We start from the raw sequence: 23,716 nt of genomic DNA, 5'->3' as shown, positions 1-23,716 counted from the left end.
GATGTAGGACTTAGTTCTTCCCTGGTGTAATTCCATCAAGCTCAAAGTGATGAAATCCTTTGCATACATTTGATGACAAGTTCACAGAAATATTTTAAATAGACTTCAGTAGAGTTACATTGAGGAAGAATTTGATAGGGGGGGGGGGGTTCCCCTTGCCTTTTAAATGCCTAACAGCTGTCTTCATAATTTGAAAATATTCTTTGGAAATAAATATGTCATATGTATATGAACCTGAAAATAAGGACAACATGGAACACATAACTAAAACATAAGGACAAGAAGAGTCGAGAGCAGCAGTAATGCAATTTCACAGTACTTACCATACAAATTACAATATAAAGATAAAACAGGTTTAAGGATGTTAAGTGCTAATTTATAACTGCAGTTGCCTAATAGAACTAATGTCCAAGTACAGCCACCACCATACCTTTATTGAGGGAATTAAAATACAAAAATATTTAAGTATGGTGAATCCCAAGTCATAATGGATGCTAATGTGGTAACTCTGGTGCATGCCAAGAGATAGCCAGTCTGAGGGAATGTGGCCTGTTGAGTATGTGGGCTTCATGAATTGTAGCCAACATATTACTGCAGTACTGCCATATTGCAAGGAGAGGCCACCATATGAGTACCCCAGGAGTTATGGGCTGCCACATGTTCCCACAGCATTCACACAGAGGCACGATGCGGGTGGTGATCACTACGATTTGTGCAATGACAACGAATCGTTTTTGAGCTGCTGCCGTTCTGCAAATCCCAGTGTGTAAGCAGTCCACACACAGTGAGACGCTGTTTCTCACAGATACTACCTCAGTGGGAGAGTTCTTCTAGGAAATGAACTCCAGACATTCATAAAGCCCCTGGAGTCTAAACTAAGATATTGTTGCTGTACAGGAGCTAAAACTAAAGTTATTCAAGTTCAGTTCACTTTAACTGAAAGGTATGAATCAAATTTACTTGCTTAGCATCTAATCTTACTAGTGACTGGCAATGCTTGTATTCTACGAGAAAATCGGTAATTTCCTCACTATAACAACTATACTTAGAAGTGTGGCAGCTGCTTTGACCTGAATAATTCAACACAGCATCTCTTCTTTTGTAGACTTTATTGTATGCATTTTTATTCCACTGGAAATACTTACTTGTAGGTGGAAATAATTATGTATGCCTTTCAGAGCTTCACTAAAGTGTGGTTTATAAAATGGTAAGCCAGGATGGACATCATCAGCACCAAAGACCTGGGGATGGCTTGGATTGCTATAGAACGAAGCTGTCTGCATCTTCTGCATAACGGAAGCAACTATGCTGCACTGGTTAGCATGTTGGACTGGGGAGACCTGGGCTGAAACCCCCACTCTGCCATGAAGCTCACTGTAAAACTTGGGGCCAGTTCTCAGCCTTTCTTATCTCACAGCGTCATTGTGAGGAAAAAATGGCGGGAGAATCGTTCACCCTAACCTGAGTTCATTGAAAGAAGAGTGGAATTAAAATGTTTTTTGTTAAGGTCTATTGAAAAATATTAGGTTTATTTTATACTATTGCAAAAAATCAATACAATAATAAAATAAATAGATGGTACATATTTCCATTATTCTAAAATTAACCCATGTCTTGAGTTTCCCTTTTTAAGTTTTTTTTATTTTCTTCTATTCTTCCCTGTGTTTCTTAAGAAGTTCCTTGTGTTTTTAATTTCTTTCTTTCTTATTACCAATACTGAGTTTTCATTTCTTTTTTTATAAAATCCTTATTTTTCCTACTAATGTACCGCCCAGATTCTAATTTCCTATCCTTTTTTGGGGGAGGGGGGCTTTCGTGTTCTCCTTTTACTACCCTGTTTTCTTTATGGCATTACTATTGCTCTTCCTCCACCCTTTCTTCAATTGCTGCATCTCTTTGCGCTTCTCTACCACTCTTCCGCAAAATGCCACTCATCATTCCATGCCCCTAATGTACCACCGTTTCTGAACTCCATTGTATTGTCATTTCAGACAGATAAGTACTAAACAAAACATTACCTAGGTGAAGGAATTACTTACCCTGATTGATAACAAATCGTAATTTCTGTATTGTTGCCAGATTGCCGCTGACTCTGTATATTCCATCAACATCCAGACCTGAAAAAGGAAAACATATTTCATATTGGCTTGTGTGAGAATTATATTTAAGATGTCTGTCAAGAAAATATAAATGTCCTAACAAATATGGAAAAATATATACTTCAGTGAACTTCTTGATAATAATTCACTTCATGGAGGGCAGCCACATGATATACCCTTTCTGGTTTTTGGAAGAAAAAAATTACATCTGAATCAGTAATTACTTTTGGTTACAGAGGTGGTGGTGGGGGGGGATGATAAACAGTAGTTTCCTTGACTGTAAACTCTGCAATCAGTTGAAATGGAAGGGCAGTTATGCACATGGTACATGTGTGGAGTTTTACTATCCTTAGGGGAAGGCCATGGGGTGGGGCAGGAGATTCACCTGCATACCATCGCCCACTTAGCGCTCTTTATTGGGGTCTATCAATCTATTTAGTATATTTTTATCCCACTTCTTTCAAGGACCTCAGGTAAGCATACAATTGTCTCTTTCTCATTTTATCCTCATATCAAGTCTGTGAGGTAGGCTAGGCAGAGAGAAAGTGATGGGGACAAGGTCATTCAATGATCTTCAAGGCCGAATAGGGATTTGAAACCAGGTCTCTCAGGACCCAGCCTGATACTGGCTGCTTCAAAATAGGCTGATTATGTGCAGACCATGATGTATCAGTCAATAGCCTGGCAACCACATTCTGGACAACCTGAAGTTTCTAAAGCATCTTCAGGGGCAACCCTGCATAGAGTAAATTGGAACAGTCCAATCTTGGAGGTGACTATTGCATAAATCACTGGGGACAGGTCCAATTGGGACAAATAGGGGGGACAGCTGATGAGCCTGGTGGACATGTAAAAATGCCAATTTTGCCACCGAGGACACTTGTTTGTCTGAGGTAAGTGAAGTGTTCATCCAGACCTCCAAGCTCTTTATGGAATTCACTGATATAAGATGGACCCTATCCAGAGCAAGGAGCTGCAACACCCCACCCAATGACCCACCCTTTCCCAGCCACAGGACTTCAGTCTTAAGCTTCATTTAACTTTAGCCAGTTGGGCCTCAACCACACAACCACAGCATCCAGGCACTAGGTCAGGAAAGAGGGAGCAACTTTGAGTTGTTAATCCACAAGAGCATATCCTGCTCTCTTCCTCAGGACCAAAAGTGGTGGAAAACTCAATGCCCACTCAGAGATGGCATCTGTCAGCCTCAGCAGGGTATCTACTGGTGAGCTAGGCAGACAGTAGACCATTAAGATAGCCAACCCCTTCCCAATACCCCACATCAGACAAACACATTCAAAACTGGTGATTTCTGGCACAGGGATCCTCCAAAAGGAAAAACCAGCTTGGATGAGGATTGCACCCCCCCACCTCCTATTCAAGGTTGATAAAGGACCTAGTAATCCAGAGAAGTTAGCAGTGTCAGAGACAAAACCTCATCAGCCCACATCTAGGCCTTGGTCAAGCAAGGCAGATCAGTCACCCTACTGTATAACATCATGAAGGACCATGGTCTTATTATTAACATATTTGGCATTGCACAGCATCAAGGTCAAAATGCAGGGAAACACAGGCAACTGTACACCATCATTCCTAAGGACGGGCTGGAGATTAGAAAGGTTCTGAGCATTTCTGTATCTTTGCAATCTTCTTTGAAAAATGCTCCTCCCACTGCAATACCGCCTAGCCCCCCAAAAGACTGGGATACCCATTCCCCTCGGGTACATCCCAGAAAAAAAAATGAAATATGTAACACTTCGTGTGTGCGTAAAGTGCCCTCCAGTCATAACTGATTTATGGCAACTCCAGCAAGGGCTTTCAAGGCAAGTGAGAAGCAGAGATGGTTTGCCATTATCTTCCTTGATGGTCTCTCTTCCAACTACTGACCCTGCTTAGCTTCCAAGATCTGACAAGATCAGGCTATACCATACTGCCTTTCCTCCCACACAACTATACAACTAAAAAAAAAAAAGTGAATACACACAATGGCCATACTAATCAGAACAAAACCATCTTAACTATGCGAAATATCATTTGATTGCCCTCATGAAAACATTAACAATTCCATACTAGTTACCTACCATGCAGGACAGATGACTATTTATTTGGTCAGTTACATTACTAAATAAAAAAGGTAAAGGTCCCCTGTGCAAGCACCAGGTCATTCCTGACCCATGGGGTGACGTCACATCCCGACATTTCCTAGGCAGACTTTGTTTACAGGGTGGTTTGCCAGTGCCTTGCCCAGTCATTTTCCCTTTACCCCCAACAAGCTGGGTACTCATTTTACCAACCTCGGAAGGATGGAAGGCTGAGTCAACCTTGAGCCGGCTACCTGAAAGCGACTTCCGTCGCGATCGAACTCAGGTCGCGCTTGGACTGCAGTACTGCAGCTTACCACTCTGCACCACTATATTTAATAGTTTACTAGTTTACTAAATATTCTAAACTATTAATTACATGCTGTCATGAAAATCTTCCCAAAGCGACAACTGTTCCTTTTAATGTATTTTAATTATTGTTGTATTATTATTAAAATTAGTATTCTTCATAAACCTTTGTACTATTAATGAATATGGCAAAAGTAGTAATCTGAGGGATACGGTAGAGAATCATCTTGTACACGAGTGAAAGTAGCTCCGATTAACATTTCACTTGGGCCCTAACATGCAATACGACAGTCTGAAGAAGAAAAATGAGGGTACTACACCAATCACAATGTACACGTGCCTTAGACTTTCTGCTTTAAGTACCACAAAAGCCAAACAAAACCAATATAAAGTCGTGGATTTGGACATCCTTTTTATTGTCATACTATCCCAGCTGGATTCACAACTACTTATTTTGGAAATATATTTAGGCCATTTGTGTAAAAGAGAGAGAGAGAGAGAGAGAGAGAGAGAGAGAGAGAGAGAGAGAGAGAGAGAGAGAGAGAGAGAGAGAGAGAGAGAGAGAGAGAGACTATGTGAATATTTTACTAAAAGATGTTCTGCCTTTAACATTATTCTGCTCTGAGCTTCTGAACAGCTTTCAAAGAAAACAACTTCAGCTTCTAAGAGCACCTTTATCAAGAAGGAAAACATCCCCTTTTCGGCTGTCAGTGTTTCTTTATGGTAGTCTTCAGTACTTGGGGGAAAACAAGATAAGACAAAAGTCTTTTCAAAGTTTCCTGTTTTGGGATGGCATTAAAGTTTAGTGGTAAAAGAACATTCTGCAATAACACACATTCGCTGCAGTAAAATCTGACTCCTACTTTAGTATATGCTGATCTCCTGATGTTTCAAAATGGTGTTTATCACGGAGGCAGATCATGCGGCTTTCCACTAGAGCATATCAATATTTTCCCCTCTCTTTTTACTTTAAAGGAGTTTAGAACAGGGTGGAAACAAAATCAGGAATCATAATCCAAATGGTGTTCAAAAACTCAGGGAAGAAAAATGCAGCTGTTGCAACTCATTCCCACCATAAATCTGGAAAGCGTTCCGGCTTATATCTGGGGTAAGAATTAAATATTCTGTCTCCCAGAGTATTATCCATATATAGCAATGTCCCTATTAAATACTGTTGGGTTAGAATAGTCATTTTCATATTATCTACCTTCAGGGAAACATTTTCATTCCAACTTCTTTGCGGAGGAATTCCTGCACATCTGACAAAGAACTCCAGGATTCTGAGATATATTCCAGGACAAACACTCAGTTCACATGAGGTTCTGGTAGGGTGTTGGCCCCACCCTAGCTCTGTGGGAATGATCGGTACACCAAGGGCAGTCTGGGAATTTAACTTAACTTACCGAAAAATTGGCTATTAGCCATTAGTTTTTCTTAATGAACTCGTGTTTTACAGGCATCCTGAGATTGACAAGAGAGCTAATATACCAGAGTGTCCAGAAGAGTGAGTGTAAATACAATTTCTGGTTAAAAATAACCTTTGCATTGAAATTGCCAGGTGGCCTAAGCATCTCATTAGCCTTAATCCCTCCTAGGGTTGCCAACTCCAGGTTGGGAAATTCCTGGAGATTTTGGAGGTGGAGCCTGGGGAGAAGAGGGAGCTCAGCAGGGTATAATGCTACAGGATGCACCTTCCAAAGCAGACCTTTTGCCAGGGAACAGATCTCTGTTATCTAGAGATCAGTTGTAATTCCAGAAGATCCCCTGGAGGATGGCAACCCTAGTCCCTCCTCAAAAAGGAAATAATATCTATCCACCTTGCCAGGCTGTTTTATTAATTAACAAATTAAAATATTTATATCACACCTTTCCTCATGATTCAAGGCGGCTTGCAAGTCATAATAAAACCTTACAATTTAAAGCCAATAGAATAAATCCCAGATATCCCCCTCCCAACAAAGATTGTGTCTGTGAAGCATTTTTTTCTTCAAGAAGATTTTTATTATAAAATTTTTATTATTAGAAAAAAGAAGGAAAAAAAAGATTTTTATTATAAAACCAATACCAAAAAAGGGTAATTGCCTAGCCAGAGGAAAGGGCAATTGGAAGCCTTTATGAAGATTTTCTGCCTCTCCCAGAAAAGGCAACTGTAGTATGGTGCTGACTCACCCATTCAACATGGGATCAGTCTGTCACCTCAGGGTCCATGATGAATTTTGGAGTTTCCTCTGATTCATCTTTTAGGGGATAATTGTTTGCCTAGTTCATGTTGCTTTTAGGAGGCAGTATAACTAGGCCTGATCTTTGAACTGGTTAGTCCATAATCAGGGAATGAAGAAATGGGGTTTCTCAATACAGGAAGGGTGAACTGGTGATCACGCTAGGGTTGCCAGCCTCCAGGTACTAGCTGGAGATCTCCTGCTATTACAACTGATCTCCAGCCAATAGAGATCAGTTCATCTGGAGAAAATGGCTGCTTTGGCAATTGGACTTTATGCCATTGAAGTCCCTTCCCTCCCCAAACCCCAACGTCCTCAGGCTCCGCCCAAAAAACCTTGCGCTGATGGCAAAGAGGGATCTGGCAACCCTAGACCACCCTGAGGCATCATACAAGGAAAGGCTGTTTTTATAACAGTCCTTCATTTGTTGTAGGGCCAAATGGGTTGAAAGAGAACACCCTTCATGCTGATAGGCATCAACCAAATCCTTAGTTGCTTGTGCAGCACATTGGGGGAGGGGGAGAAGGTTGGCACTAACTGGCACACTGCATGTGCAGGCAAGGATAAACAAGTCTAGCAAAAGGACTGGCTAACTAAGAATACATATTTGTTGATAGTCTCTAAATGTGCATATTCCTAATCAATAATACTGTCTATAATCTTGTAGCTTGCAGAGTTGTATTTTGATTCATAGTCAACACATCTATATATCTAATAGTGACATGTGGCCCCCATCTGGGGATACCTAAATCCATGGATAGGGGCCACACTAATGCTAACCAGATTTTTCTGCAAACTTTGGGGACTCACCAGGTTTGCAGAAAAATCTAAAATGTAAAAATAATAATAATAATTGTAGGTTTAAATTCACTCGTTCCGCACTCAGCCACAGCAGATGATGGGAGCTGCTCCAGGCCCAGCTGCCACAGTGGAGGACTCAGGGAGCTTCTCTGGGCCTGGTCATAGCATCAGAGGAGTCCGGCAACAGCTCCAGGCTTAGATCGGTTCCCAGACACAGACACTACTGGGCCCTATAGTGTGTGCTGGGGCCCAGAGTTGTGACAGGCTCGGCGATGGGGGGAGGGAGATGGGAACCCCCCATGAGTCTCGCGGTCCCCCATTTATGTCCTATAAGTTACTATTGCTTGGTGATAGAATGTTTACTTAGCCTTCCATGTAGACGGGATAAAAGTAACCAGAGAAAAAGCAGAATTTAAGCAGTACATTGCTCATCAGCATGCACACTGGTAGTTAAATATACAAATCAACTTTGCCTGGACCTTAATCTTACTTCTACTGTGTAGCACTTCTTTTGCCATCTGAAGAGTTTTAGTTGAATCAGAAAAAAAACAAACAGTTAGCAACAGTGGTGTCAAAAAGACTTTCATGGAAGATTTATAGTAACACACAAAAAAAGATACCATTTGAAGCTTTTTAAAACAGAATGTACCTTCAAAGAACCATCAGGCAAGGAGGTGTTTTCACTGTAAATGTGTAGTTGCCTCTCCTAAATGTATTTGCTAACTTTTTATCATTAGGGTTATTTTTTTCCCAGCTAAACAAAAATGACCTCATTGTTTCCCGCTCTATTTTCTTTTAAACACTAGCTGGGACGATTGAGATTCAGGAATGTGGGGAAATGGATTCCCAAGCCATGTCTATCCCTTCTAATTCTGAGCTGTAATTTTTGGCTTGGCTTGAATCACAGTCATCGCATTTCAGTACGAATCTCACTGTAAAGTGATCTTTCTTAAACATTTCTTTCACTCATCATGGGATCAGAAACAAAGCTATTCTACTCTTTCAACAAAACTCTCAAAATGTCTTCCCTTTTTGACAAAGGGAGAAATAAAAACCTTTCAATGGCCTTTAAAATGCATTGGTATGTATGTGTTTTAAAGAGGAAATATTGACAGTTTGATACCCTGTTTGCAAATCTTGTCATGTGTGTGTTAGAAGCTACAGATATTTTAAACAGTTTTGTTTGAAATGCATTTTGGGTCTATGCAAGGCAAGGCAGGTGATTCCAATTAATGTACTGCTGAAGTCATGGGTGGGGAGGAATTCTATTGTGTTCGAGTGAAATTAGACACTTAAAAATCTATTATTATTGTTATTGAATGTGATTTCACAAATGTATTTTATCACATAGCTCATCTCAGTTTACTTATCAAATGATGAAACTTTTGCTGAAGGAGACATGGAAAGTTATACAAGACCTAAGTTATGAATGATAGCTCTTTCATTCAACAAGAATGGCAGTTTAACATTTTTAAGCACTTTTAAAATATATATTTTAATATTTGAAATAACAAGGGTCCAGATCCAAAACTTTTCGAAAAGGTGTTTTAAAGTGAAAATTCTATCCTAGGATGCCAGAACATAATTGGAATTATTTGGAAAATGTATGTTTCTGGACAAATACTAGCATTCTTTTTGGCGGACCTGGACATATCTGCCAAAATCCCAAATATATTTTCAGAATTGCTGATTAGGATTTAGAATGATGCAAAGCAGACCCCTCAACCTTACAAACTGGATGTGGTCAAATCTCTTCAAATAAGAATAATTCACAGAATTGTTTAGCAAAGAGCACCACATCCCATTCATCCAAGCTAAGTTTCTTTGTTATTTATTTATTGACTTCATTTATGCTCCAGCTTTCTTCCCAATGGGGACCCCAAGCAGCTTACATCATTCTCTCCTCCATTTTGTCTTCACAACAACCACGGGAAGTAGGTTAGGCTCAGAGTATGTGACCAACCGAGGGAAGGGTTGCCAAGTCCCTCTTCTCCACTGGTGGGAGGTTTTTGAGGTGGAGCCTGAGGAGAGTGGGGTTTGGGGAGGGGAGGGACTTCAATGCCATAGAGTCCAATTGCCAAAGCGGCCATTTTCTCCAGGGGAACTGATCGCTATTAGCTGGAGATCAGTTGTAATAGCAGATCTCCAGCTATTAGCTGGAGGTTGACAACCCTAACCGAAGGTCACCTAGCACGCTTCCTTGGCAGAGTGGTAATCTAAACCTGGGTATCCCAGGTCCTAGTCCAACACTCTAACCACTACAGCACACTGGATGAAAAAGGAATGCTGCCTTTTTTATGTACCAGTTTTTAATTTTTTTCCCCTGGGGCATTTAATTCATTCCAACCTAACCTTTAATTTAAAATTCATTTTTATAATTTATAAATAATACTTAAAATTAGCTTTTCCAGTTATAGTCAGTTTGACTTTGGAGATGTGGCAAGGCCTAGCAGCAACTGCCGAGTGACTTGTCATCATGTGATTTGCATGACTCACCCAGGATTGACTGCTTGCTACTATTCAACAACAGCTACTTCATGGAAAAGGCAGTGTGGTACAGTGGTTACGAGTTCCAGTCTAGGATCTGGGAGACCCAGGTTTGAATCACTACTCTGCCATGGAAGCTCACTGGGCAGCCTTGGCCCACTTACATATTCTCAGCCTACCTTACCTCACAAGGTGGAGGGTAGCGTAGGAGGAGGATGTAAACAGGTCTCGGCCCCCATTTTGGAGAAAAATGGGGTATAAATGAAGTAAATAATAAATACAGCAGAAGATGGGGGTCAGATAAAAGGTAGACTGGTGAGTGGGAAGGAGAGAAAGAGAAAGGGAAAGTTGAGGATATGGGGTCTGCCAGGACGAACAAAAGAGGAAATAGTGTAGGGAAAGGGATTCAGAGACAAATGAGGTGCTCCCCACAAGTATTTATTGGGTTCCCCACTGTGCATCTGGCACCAGCCCAACAGCCAGACCTGTTCAACTGGGCCCAGCATGACAGCCAACACCATGCAGTTGGTCCATAGGTCTCCCAGGAAGAGCCTGCAAGGGGGAGGGAAGGAGGAAAAACTGAAGACAGAGGTCAGATAAGGGTATGTTGGCTGGTGGGTGGGAAGGAAAGAAGGAAGCAGGAAAGGGGGAGAGGCTATGGGGACTGCCAGGGAATAGAAAGAGGAAATGGTGGGGGAGGGGACATGAGATATCCTTGTGGGTCCCCTACTTGTGATAATCTGCTAAACCTATGACAACATGGGGATAAAAAAAAACCACAGCAAAATATTCTAACCTTCTAACCACACACAGTCAGAAAGTGACTCACACTAGTGAGATATAACCACCAGCTGGAGATAACTTCAAGGCAACTGGAAGAAGCAGAGTATAACTGAGAGAAAAAGGAATGTATTAAAGCTAACTATTCTAGTTGTGCCTGTTTCCCTCTGAAACCACACACAGCTCAGCAGTAAAGTACAGCTGACTGATATTTACTGCTAGAAGAAACAGAAATAATCTCTTCTCCTGTTTCTTCTGTCACAGATTAATGTCCTGAAAGAGTTAAGCAACAAGATTACAACTGTCATGGATGACTACTATACATGTATGCTTTGCTGTAATCCATTTACCACATTATGGATCCTCAAATGCTCTAGACAGTTCCCTAGGTCCACATGATACCCTTGAGTAGTGCATTTTGTACTTGGTTCTCTGATTTAGCTGAAAGAAGCTTGAAAACACATGTAGCTTGACAACTCCCTACTGGCTACACAACTGAAGAACATAAACTTACCAGTAAAAGCCAGCTGTAACATATTCTTCTTCATCTGACTAAGATCTGCCTTTTCCACACAGTAGATATGAAGAAGGCAACCATTACTCGAAACCTTGGTAGTATCATTGAACTTTGCCCCTTTTGCAGATATATCTTAAACTGGTCTGAATTTTCAGAGGAACACAAACAAGGGTCACCTACAGCTACTTTCATCCTGATCTTAAACACCGACACATGGAAGTAATTCCCACTGATAAGAACATAAGAAAGGCCATGCTGGATCAGACCAAGGTCCATCAAGTCCAGCAGTCTGTTCACACAGTGGCCAACCAGGAGCCTCTATGAAGTCCACAAACAACTGCAGCAGCATTATCCTGCTGTGTTCCAAAGCACCTAATATAACTGGCATGCTCCTCTGATACTGGAGAGATTTAGTTTCAAACACCTTTGTAAAATTAAATAAGGATGGCATCCCAACACATTTCTGCTCACAGGTGCCGCTCTGGGTCACATACATGAAACATTAGCTTGGTGCAATTTGTGGTGGGACGAACATTGCAAGTGCCCATTTCAGCACCATCGGAATGAGAAAGTTACTCAGCTAACTTGTCTCTAGATTCTCAAGTCTCCTCTTCCTCTACTCACCCACTGTCTGGCTGACAACTTCCTTTTTCAAATGGTGGAGGAAGCTACGAGGGCCTCAGCCATACTCAACTTAATATTAGCCAACAAACAAGAGTTGGGAGATGGGGTGAAGGTGGTGGGAAGTGACCATGTCCTCCTAGAATTCCTTTTGCTGGGGAAGACCAAGGAAGTTTGTAGCCACATGTATCTGTTAGATTTTAGTAGCGCAGACTTTAACAAACTCAGAGGCATGATGAGAGCAAGACTGCTGGAAGGGAAAGGAACTGGTGAAGGGTTGGCTCTCCTAAAACATGAGCTCTTGCAAGCTCAAGCCATCCCTATTCCAACAAGATGGAAACATGGTAGGGGATCCAAGAAGCCACTGTGAATGAACAGAGAACTCCATGATGAGCTAAAGCAGAAAAAGGAAATGTTCAAGAAATATGAGCAAGGGCATACCTCTAAAGAAGAGTATATGAGGGTTGTTAAGTACTGTAGGTCTGCCATCAGAAAGGCCAAAGCTCACATTGAGCTGAGGCTGTCCAGGGAGACAAAAGCTTCTTCAGATATGTGAAAAGCAAACACAAGGTAAAAGAGGCGATGGGTTCACTGTTTTGGAGGGCAGGAGATGTGCCATAAGACTGGAGGAGGGCAAAAGTTATTCCAAATTTCAAAAAAGGGAGGAGGGATGACCCAGGAAACTACAGGCCAGTCAGTCTGACCTCTGCTCCAGGGAAGATACTGGAGCAGATTTTAAAGGGATCAGTCTGTAAACATCTGAAGGATAACTTGGTGATCCAGGGAAGTCAGCATGGATTTGTCCCCATCAGGTTCTGCCAGACCAAAATAATTTCCTTCTTTGATCAACTGACAAGCTTACTGGATCAAAGGAACACCATCAATGTTGTTTACCTGGATTTCAGTAAGGCCTTTGGCAGGGTTCCCCATGATGTTCTGATTGGTAAATTGGAGGACTGTGGACTGGGTCAAGAACATCGAGGTAGGCATGGTGAGAAATTCAGCATGAACATGAATGGATCTACCTTAAACAAACTTGTCCCTTTACCTAGGAGTAACACTCCTGATTAGATCAAAGTGATGTTCCTGTTGGAGTTCATCTTGAACATAACACTGTGCTTAGCAGCTTGCACAATAATTTCTTGTGTTGCAGGGCCAGGTCATGCCTTGATCAGTAATAAGCAAAAGTTGCAGCTGGCTGCTGCTTCTGCCCAGTTCGCAAATTACTTATACTTCATACCCTGCCTTTGCATCTGTGCAGCCAAATTATTGCACACATTTCTCACAGATTAACTAGGTTCATAAGCAGACGCTGAAAGCATATGATCACGCTGGAGAGCCAGTGTGGTGTAGTGGTTAAGAGCAGTGGTTTGGAGCGGTGGACTTTGACCTGGAGAACTGGGTTTGATTCCCCACTTGTCCACATGAGCGGCAGAGGCTAATCTGGTGAGCTGGATTCCCCCCCCCCACTCCTCCACACGAATTCTGCTGGGTGACCTTGGGCTAGTCACACTCTCTTTGCCCTACCTACCTCACACAGGGTGTCTGTTGTGGGGAGGGAAAGGGAAGGTGATTGTAAGCCGGTTTGAGTCTTCCTTAAGTGGTAGAGAAAGTCGGCATATAAAAACCAACTCTTCTTCTTCAGCAGCAGCAGTAGGCCTCATCTTAAAAATCTTTAAATGATGTTTAAAATATGTTCCTTTTAAAAATTGGAGACTGTGGTGGCAGATTGGTGGCACAGGGTAGCAGCTGTGGGGAAGCAGTGTAATCATGCAAACAGATACATCCAAAGTCACACTGATGCATTCAAACACCTTGGTGAACAATCAGCCTCCTGTTCATGATTGGTAAGTGGGACATGAAGTGAACCTTTGGGTAATCTAGTATGACCACATTAAGGTATGCCAAAATATATCTGGGGGAACAACTAGTCATCCATCTTGTCTTGTGCGAAACCTGAACCATTAAGAAACCAGCTGGTTTCTGAACTCCAGAACTACCCTGGTAGCTGTGCCCAACATGCACCTATTACAATTAGTTTTAATAAGGGGTTCAGCTGAGATAGCCTTGATAGAGAGAGGCAGCTTGGGACATGCTTCTTACCATTTCCAAAATAAGGAAGAAGACGAGTTGTTTTTTTTATGCTGACTTTCTCTACCTTTTAAGGAGAATCAAACCAGCTTACAATCTCTTTCTCTTCCTTTCCCACAGCAGACACCTTGTGAGGTAGGTGGGGCTGAGAGAGTTCTGAGAGAATTGTGACTAGCTCAAGGTCACGCAGCTGGCTTCATGTGTAGGAGTGGGGAAACCAACCCAGTTCACCAGATTAGAGTCCACCGTTCTTAACCACTACACCACACTAGCATTATGTTTTCTGCCTAGCATCTTCTACCTCCCATTTTTCCAAGCTAGTCTTGAGGAGGTTTCAGGACATCGTATTTGTAGTGTAATGAATATGTTATCAAAATAAAGTATAGCCCATATTCATTACCAAGAAAACAGTGTGAAACCCCAAAACTTGCCTTCCCCCTAAAATTGCTCTTGGCAGGCCTGTCAGAGTCGAACCGACCCTGATCTGGAGGCTGACCCACAAATCTTTCTGGCAAGAAGCACTGTACAGGTTGGACGTTGTTCATTTGTCCTGCTGGGGTTAGGACCTGTGGCTTATTGATATTCAGGACTCTCTTCTTTGCTGGTTGCAGCAGCAGGAGCTTTGGTGGGAGTTGGATGGTGGAGCCCTGCTCTTTGGCAGTTTGGGCATTGGGCCGGACCCACTTATGGGAAAGATGTGCCTGTGTGCTTGCTTTCCCCCTTTTGGGAACCCCCATAAGGGATCTTGGGGTAGAGTCATAAGAACATAAGAAAGGCCCTGCTGGATCAGACCAAGGCCCATCAAGTCCAGCAGTCTGTTCACACAGTGGCCAACCAGGTGCCTCTAGGAAGCCACTAACAGGACAAGTGCAGCAGCACCATCCTGCCTGTGTTCCACCGCACCCAAAATAATAGGCATGCTCCTCTGATACTAGAGAGAATAGTTATGCAGCAGGGGTCTTACTGTGGATGTCTTCTGTTCCATCAGGAGGAACTTGGAGGACTGGGTAATCCAATACGGTTCCATTTAAGCACGGGAGGTTTTGCCTTGGATTTGCCGCTGTCGAGATGCACATAGGATCGGCTGATCCCATTCATCCCAATAGGGAAAAGGGGGGCATATCTCAGCCCCCGCTGATCCAATTTTTACAAAACTTAGGGATTCTTTCAAGAAGGCTCCTCTGAAGCTACGCTAACAGTTTGGGGGCTGTACCCCCAAAAATGCGCCCCCTGCAGCCACGGAAAGGAGCGAATGTGTGCTGTATATGGAATAAAAATGCACATTAAGGGGGGACCCCTTTCGGGGCCCATATCTCAGCCCCCCCCGATCCAATCTTTAAAAATCTTGGGGATTCTTGCAAGAAGGCTCCTCTGAAGCTACGCTGAAAGTTTGGGGGCTGTACCCCAAAAAATGCGCCCCCTGCAGTTGCGGAAAGGAGCGAATGTGCACAAGCACCCCCCCCACGGGGATTTCTCTCTCACACAAACAGATACTCTCTTTTCCTCTCCCCGGATGGGCCACGCAGCAGCTGGGCTCATGCACTCAATCACAACTGATTGGCCAGAAGAAGACCCAGCTTGGCCACCGATTGGCCGGGGAAGAATGCTGCTTACTAACTGACGGTTATGCTGCTGCACCGAACTCCGAATTTGCCGAATTTATTCACCGAACACCCCGAACTTGCTGAATTCGGCTCCCCATTTTCCCGCCTTTTTTGAGTTCGGTTCCATCCGAACTAAAAACTGCCGAATCAGGGGAAATTTGGCTGTTTTTCAGTTCAGGACGAACCGAATCGACAGCCCTATACATAACAACACCCCTCCAATATGCCCTTCCCTGTCATTTCTATACAGTTTGTAACCAGGGATGACTGTATCCCATTGGTTCTCTCCCCTCCACCAGGTTTCTGTAATGCTCACTATATCTATGTTTTCCCTTAAAACCATGCACTCTAATTCCCCCATTTTTGCTTGGAGGCTTCTAGCATTAGCATAGAAACACCTCAACACTGTTTCTCTCTTTCGACTTGCCTGGCATGTGCCTTTGGGCATCTTTAAGTGGCTATCCATCATTTTTCCCCATTCCTTTTCATGTCCAAGTAATTCCCATGTGGGCAATCTGAAGCAATTTTCCCTTTGTCCATGTGCACTGAGTCTGCCCGAACTGGATGCTTCTCAGCTCCTGTCGGCTTTCCCCCCAGGTTCAGTTTAAAAACTGCTCTGCCACCTTTTTTATATTACGCGCCAGCAGTCTGGTTCTATCCTGGTTCAAGTGGAGCCCATCTCTTTTGTATAGGCCTGGCTTGTCCCAAAATGTTACCCAGTTCCTTACAAATCTAAAGCCCTCTTCCCTGCACCACCATCTCATCCACGCATTGAGACTCACCAACTGTGCCTGCCTAGCTGGTCCTGCACGTGGAACAAGTAGCATTTCTGAGAAAGCGACCTTGGAGGTCCTGGCTTTTAGTCTCCTGCCTAGCAACCTAAATTTGGATTCCAAGATCTCGGACTACATTTCCCCACGTCGTTGGTGCCAACATGCACCACAACCACTGGCTCCTCCCCAGCACTACCTACCAGACTTCCTATATGACGGGTAATATCCGCAACCTTCGCACCAGGCAGGCAAGTCACCATGTGATGCATGTACCCACCAGAAACCCAGCTATCTACATTCCTAAGGATTGAATCCCCCACTACAAGAAGCCCCCCTCCCCTCTGAGGCATATCTTCGGTATGAGAGGATATCTGTTCATCCACCAAGGAAGAGGTCCCTTCTAAAGTACCACATTCCCCTACCTCAGTGAGATGGCCTCCTTCCCCAAGGGCTCCATCATCTGTGACTGGCAGGCTGCCGTCACCTTGGGACTGGGATGTGACTATTTCATCCCCAGAGTCCTTAGTCACCTCTCTCTCTGCCTGCCTCAGCTGCTCCAGTTGAGCTACCTTGGCCTCGAGGAAGTGAACTCACTTCCTGAGAGCCAGGAGCTCCCTGCACCGAGCGCATACCCACGACTTCTGTCCAGCAGGCAGATAATCATACATGTGACACTCCATGCAGCACACTGGATAGCCCCCGACCGCTGCTGGCTTTCTACCTTCATAGCTGGTATTTTATTAATTAATTTATTATTATATTATTCTATGGTGTTGTAACGCTGCCCTTTACTCTCTTGCACTCTTCCTATACCAAATAAGAACTGAGTGCCGAAGTTCCTTGCCCTGCAGCTATCTGCTGCTAATTCACATAGATATTCAAGTTGCTCGGTACTCCAACCGAATGGAGAGAGTTACTCTGCTAAGATAAAAAGATTTTATACTCGCCTACAGATCCTCAGTCACGATCCACAGGCTAAGAGCCACAGGGCAAGAGCCCTTGTGCTCTCGCCCTTTGGCTCGCGCCTCTGGCGAGCAGAAGCCTTGGAATTTAAATGCACACAGCTCCCACCTCTCAGACACAAGCTACAATCTTAACAAACTTAACAAGGGAACAATCAAGCTTTCAGGCAGCAATCAACCTTAATCACCCCCCCTGGCACAACAATCACAACCCTCTCCCAGCAAACCTCCATTAAATTCTCAGTTTAGTTAGGCTTCCCAGAGTTTTAAAAAAGGCAAAGTTTAAACTCACCCCTGCCTGTAGTCCCCAGCTCAGTTCAGCTAAATCAAAATGCCCTACCGCAGATGCCCAGCTCGGGGGCTATCGTGTGGCTCCACTCCCAGGTGGCAAAGGGACCACTTAGAGATTTATGTCCTAGTGGAACCACTAGTTTGCCACTCCGGTTTGCTCCCCCAACACTCGGTACATTGGCTGACAGAGTGGTTGCCCAATGCCTGGATCTGTGCCCTATGCTTCCCCAATACTGAAGATGACCGTAATGGTTGGGAGGGGGGTCCTATAGCAAACCATTTAGCCCAAAGTAATGAGAGACAAGTTGTTCCTGTCTTTTCCAGATTGGGGGGGGGGGTTCCACCAATGAAAGGACCGGCAAGAGAGCATCCATTTAACAATGAGCAGGTGAAACCACCTGGAATATGTTAATCCCTGAACAGAGTAAAATAAATCATGCAGGGGAATCTTGTCATGATCGGTAAAGTTTGACACAAAGATATGACTGTAGTCTTACACTTTTCTTGAGGATATTTCAGGATTTCTGATATAGTAGCTCTTCAAGGATATGTGTAGAGGAATGAGTGTTTCTTGAGATTATAGGCCTCAGCTCCTGCCAACAACAGATCTTAAAGCATTTAGGGAACTCGTGTATGCTACACAAAGAGGCCTAAGATTAACTTGCAGTGATTTCCTGATATAGTTGCAGGGATAAAGTCAGGTGAACAAATGTAAAGGAAGGCTAGGCTTCTGTATATTTTAACAGCTGTGTAGAATACGGGATTTTAGCAGGTGTGACTTTTGATTTTCAAGCACAACAAGCTGCACCTGCCAAAAATTCTTACACAGTTGTTAAAACCACACCAACTCTCTCTTCCTTTACAACTGCTCACCCTATATAAAGCTGGAGTAAACAAGGAATATTATTAACACTCCTTAAGTACAGTAAATTTTGGAGGGCTTACTTTATTTTGATGCTTTCTTTGATATTCTTTCTTGGCTCTTCTCAGTATTTTCTCTACACTTTTAATGCACTTGTTCTTGGCTTATATAGAACGCATATTTGGTTTGATGTAAATTTGCATTTTTTTTAGCAGAACAGCACTTCTACTGACACAAGAAAAGAGTGTGGAATTTTGTGGAGTGTCCTTTCCACTGCAGTCCCACATGTAGGGTTGTGCATATCGATATACCCAAATTGAAAATAAACCCAAAATTAGCTGTTTTGGCAATATTCAGGTTTTGAGTTGACCGAATACCAAAACCTGGGAATCTGCCCAAAGCCGAATAGGCAATTCCCCAAAATGCCGAATAGATATTTGACTTTTTGGGTTTCGGCTATTTGCCTTTGCTCAGATGCATAGCTCTGTTTTCTCCCATTTTTCTATCTTTGACTGGTTTTGTTAGGGCCCCATAGTTGGTCAGACCAAACTTGTTTGGAAAGATCATTTTAAAAGGCAAGGCTCACCCAATCCTGCTTGGAGGGATATACCCTCCAACTAAAAAACGGCTGCTTCTGCAGCTACTTATTGGGTTTTTGAAGAATACTCCTTACCCACGCAAATGAGCAATCTTCTTCACAAGAGCTGCCTTGGTCATGACTTTGGCTGGTTCCAATATCACCCTTCCCTGAAAACCTCCTGTCAAACTGAAGGTCGCCCCAAGTAGAGGCTTCATTTCCCTGCACCACGACCATCTCTTGAAATCAGATTTTTGTTCACAAAATGTCATTTGCCACCTTATTTTTCCCATTTCCCTCAGTTTGGAAGCTAATTTACATGGATACCATGCTATGAACCCCGGATACGAAGGGAGCCCCCAGACTTTGAGGCACCAGCCTGCCAATTGGCTCTTTCTGCCAGTCCTCAGCAATGCTGACCTTTTGAACCTGAAAACCGATGGACAGCTCAGCTCACAAATGCCAGGTGGATGTGGTGACCCTTTGTGGGAACATAAAATTGGACCCCCCGTCCCAACGTTCACCAAACTTCGGTGTCTGTCTAAGGTGAGTCCCCTGCAGCTACACTGCAAATGTGGTGACTCTGCCTCCAAAAATGCCCCCACAGGAGCTTCGAAAAATATCCCCATACACTTTAATAGACCTGAATTTTTTGGTAAACTTGGAAATAAAACCAAAATACCCCTTTACCAGTAAGGGTATTTGGGTTATTCTGGGTTTACTGGAAAAAATCAGGCCCAATAAACCTGAACCTGACATTTACTGATTTGTTTTCTCGCGACCCTACCCACATGTTATATGCCACACCCTGAAGGCTTTTTAGGTGAGGCAGCATAGGGGACTCCATGTTAAAGGGGGAGTTGACAAATAACTGTTCCACAAGCAGAGTTTTTCTTGTGGATCTTTAGATCCAATTATTATGTTTCCTTATATGCCAATAAAGTTGTGTGTATTATGTTTTACATATATCACACATGTTATAATTTACATGTTTCTACAGCTTGTATTTTTCATTTCCTTGTTTACTTTTTGAAAAGCTACTCTTGTTTAAGTCAAATTGAGGTCTGCAGGACTAATTAGACATACTAATTAGAAGCTGTGTGTGTGTATGGATAAAATGCTGTCAAGTCGCAACTGACTTATGGCAACCCCCATAGAGTTTCCAAGGAAAAGAGACAAACAGAGATGGCTTGCCATTACGTAACTCTGTGTAGCACCCCTGGACTTCTTGGTGGTCTCCCATCCAAGTACTAACCAGAAACAACGCTGCTTAAAACTTCCAAGATCTGATGAGATCAGGCTAGCCTTTTAGAGACCGAGTGCCCAAGCTGCAACCCAAAACCCATTTATTTATCGCAAAGTGACAACATGGCAATTTAACCTGAATACATCTGCAGTCTGGAGATGAGCTGTAATTCCGGGAGTGGGTGGGTCACCAGGTCCCACCTGGAGGCTGGCATCCCTACTCTCGGGTGATCAGACCCCAAAAGTGTTGCAGGTCTGGAAGGGGATCCTGGGCTTGGATCTGCCTATCCAACTGCAGGTCAGCACTGCTCCCGGGAGGCTAAAAACCCTCGGCACCACCCTGCGGGGCCGCCCACTGTCCCTGTTCCTTCGTCCAAAGTGAGAGGGGGGTATCGGGGTGCTCCCCCCTGCCCCTCCATCTAATCCTCATTAAAGCGCCAGGCGGCTGCGGCGGGGCTAATCCCATTAAGCGGCCTGAGAATGCCGACAGCTCCCGGCGCAGCTCCGCTCCAGCTGTGGTGGGCCCATGTCTGCCCCTCAGCCCCCGCCACCTGGGGGGCCCCTAATCCCTCATATGACAGCCAGGGGGCTGCACTCAAGGGAGCACAAAGGCGCCATTCAGGGCTGGCCATTAGGGCGCCTCCGGGGGCCACTAAGCTGCCTGGCCCGGCCCAACCCATCGGGGCCCGCACAAAGGCCTCTGTTGGAGTCAGAGCCTCCCTCCCTCCCCGGCGTGCCCCCTCTGCAAGCCAGAGGCCAGCCCAAGGCCGGACTGTGGCAGCCAAGCCAGTGCACTCCACTCATGTGACGTAACAAACTCAGGCAAACTCTGAGTTGGGGTGATGGCGGTGTGCCCACAGAGAGGGCTCTGAGTGCCCCCTCTGGCACACGTGCCATAGGTTTGCCACCATAAGGCTAGCCTGAACCAGCCAGATCAGGAAAATTAGAAGCCTACTGGTACTTAAACAAAATGTATTTTAAAATTAAGTGTGGTTACAGTCTCAGGGCAAGAGACGTCATCATCATCTTCATCATCATTGTCATCATCATCATCATCATCATGTATTTGATTCCCATGGTTGACCATCCATGCGGATCATAAATCCACAAGGGGGGTGCACCCAGGGATAGATAATACATGTACAGATGTTGCAAAGAAAAAGTCTGCAAAGGGGAAATATGGTTGGGATAAGCTAAGAGGATGGGGGAAGTGCACAAAGGGAGGGTTGAGAAGATGGGATAAGGACTTCCGGTAACGAGCTGATCCCAAGCAGTCATCCCTAGGGAGAGCTCCCAAGGGAATCCAAGATACGCTTTGAATTGGTGTGCTTTTAGCACACCAACCCGGTCCTAAATAGTGGACCGGGATGCAGGAATTCCTCTGCAGCCCGAAGAAAGTGGTGTGACTCCCATACTCTCCAAGGGAACTTTTTAACCCCCCGGAGGTTTGGATGCTTGTCCCCGCTGGCATCGAGAGGAGATTGCATCGCCGCAAGCGTTTTCTTTGGCATTAGGCTTGGACCTCCGTTACCTATAACCATCTTATCAACTATTTTAATGAAGACAAACCTCACCCTCTGAAATCTAAGTGAGTAACAAGAACTCTTTTGATCTTACCGGGAATAGAAGGTTGAACTGATTGGCAGAATCAACTGGGAAATCCACACCTCTCCCCCCATTCTATAAAAACTTTTCTGTTAAGATAAGACATCAGATAAGGCGGCAAGGACTCTATCAAGTTGATCTGGGGGTAGACTAAACAAGTAAACTCTTTGACAGACGTGGCAAGTACCAATTAGACTCTGCGACATTTGAGGGGAAGGGAGAAATAAAACCCTCCCTCCCCTTGGTCACGCTACCTTTCTTGGGCCGGCAAGGTCCTCCAGCCATGCACTTAAGATCCATTTTGAAGTACTGGAAGACCTCTAGGAAATAGTACATCGTATCACAGGACGTCTGCCGGCAACGGGGAGAAGGGAAGCACAGAAGCACGCAGGACCGGAAGTGAATTCCCTTGGTGCACCAACCAAAAGGATCTCTATTTAAAACTACAAAAAGGGGACGATGGAAGGTCCACAGCTACACAGTTTCCGGCCGGCTTCCTGCTTCCTGTTCTTGTTGACCTAGAGTGTCTAAAACAACTCAATGGTACCTCAAATTTAAAAACTTGTTTTTCGGCTGTTTTTTGACGATTTTTAGGGGGATATTTAAGTGATTAAGTTCAATATGAACTACTAATCTACCCACACTTTAGAAAAATACCTTTGAAGACTTGCCAAACTAGCCGAAATAAAACATCAAAAACATCTTCAACCTGTTGAACCCTCGCAAGTAATTATGGAAAAAAATAATTCAAGATTTGTTTGCTCAGCAAAATGAGACATCTGCAAAACAGCATAAACAGCTGTTAAAACAACAGGAGCAGATGATAAAACAGATGGAACGGATGATGAATATGATGAACACCTTTACCCAGTCAATTACTCAAACAATGAAGACCCTAAAGACCTGGTGCCTCTAGATGACAAGATACATGAAGAACAGAAGATCTCTCTAGAGGAATTGGATTTCAACAAGCAATGTGCAACAATCCAGCTGCCAACACGAGATTTGAATATGGGTGGCTTTGATCTCTGTTTCTTTAACCTGCATGATGAACTTTTCAATGTTTGCTTGGAGGATTTAAAGAAGAAAACTGGAGTTGACAGGATTCTCTTTTTTGAAGTTGGGATGGAACAAACTGCAAAGTGGTCCATCTATTTGCAGAAGGAACTTTATTAACAACCTCCAAGGATGATTTCCGATGCTTACTGCTAATGGAGAAAAGAAGGAGACGCTGGAAATTCCTGGCAAAAGGACTAATTTAAAAGAGTTTGGTCTTTCTTGCTGATATGATTAAAAGGAACTGATTAAAAGGACTGGTTTAAATGCAAACATAACAACATTTGATATAGATTTATCAGAAGTATAAGATGTTTGAATTCATAAGAGTTTGATTCCTTTTGTGGACATGATCAAAATGAACTGGTTAAAATGATTGACTTTAATGGAATCTGCATTATATATGATTATGATTTATTGAAATGAAAAGCTAGGGTGAAATGGAAAATTTAACAAAGTAATTTTTAATGAGGAGGGAGGTGTAGGGGAAGTTAATACTTTCTTTAATTTTTTTGATGATATACAAATATTTTTTATTGGTTCCTATTTGTTCTTAGTTTTATTGAATACTTTAATTGTTATAAATAGGACCATTTTGAGAATGGTTTTTGATTTAATCCCTTACTTATACCTTTTATTAATTTTAGATTAAGCATTGATTTAAAGATGTTAGATAGGATAAGAGTGTGTCAATTAAAATAGTAAAGGCATTAGCCCCGTTAGCAAAAGTTTATAC

General features: G+C 43.4%; 1 protein-coding gene across 1 annotated transcript in view; it reads right to left on the bottom strand.

Moving 5' to 3' along the window:
* Positions 1 to 23,716, bottom strand: part of ARHGAP15 (Rho GTPase activating protein 15) — a 509,635-nt gene that overhangs the window by 169,483 nt on the left and 316,436 nt on the right. The window contains exon 10 of the mRNA XM_056861406.1: positions 2,040 to 2,117. Coding sequence (XP_056717384.1) covers positions 2,040 to 2,117 — 78 coding nt within the window. The remainder of the gene's footprint in view (positions 1 to 2,039; positions 2,118 to 23,716) is intronic.

The sequence above is a fragment of the Euleptes europaea genome, chromosome 15 (assembly GCF_029931775.1).
Source record: "Euleptes europaea isolate rEulEur1 chromosome 15, rEulEur1.hap1, whole genome shotgun sequence".
NCBI classification, from domain to species: Eukaryota; Metazoa; Chordata; class Lepidosauria; order Squamata; family Sphaerodactylidae; genus Euleptes; species Euleptes europaea.
This window is presented reverse-complemented; position numbering and strand designations above follow the sequence as displayed.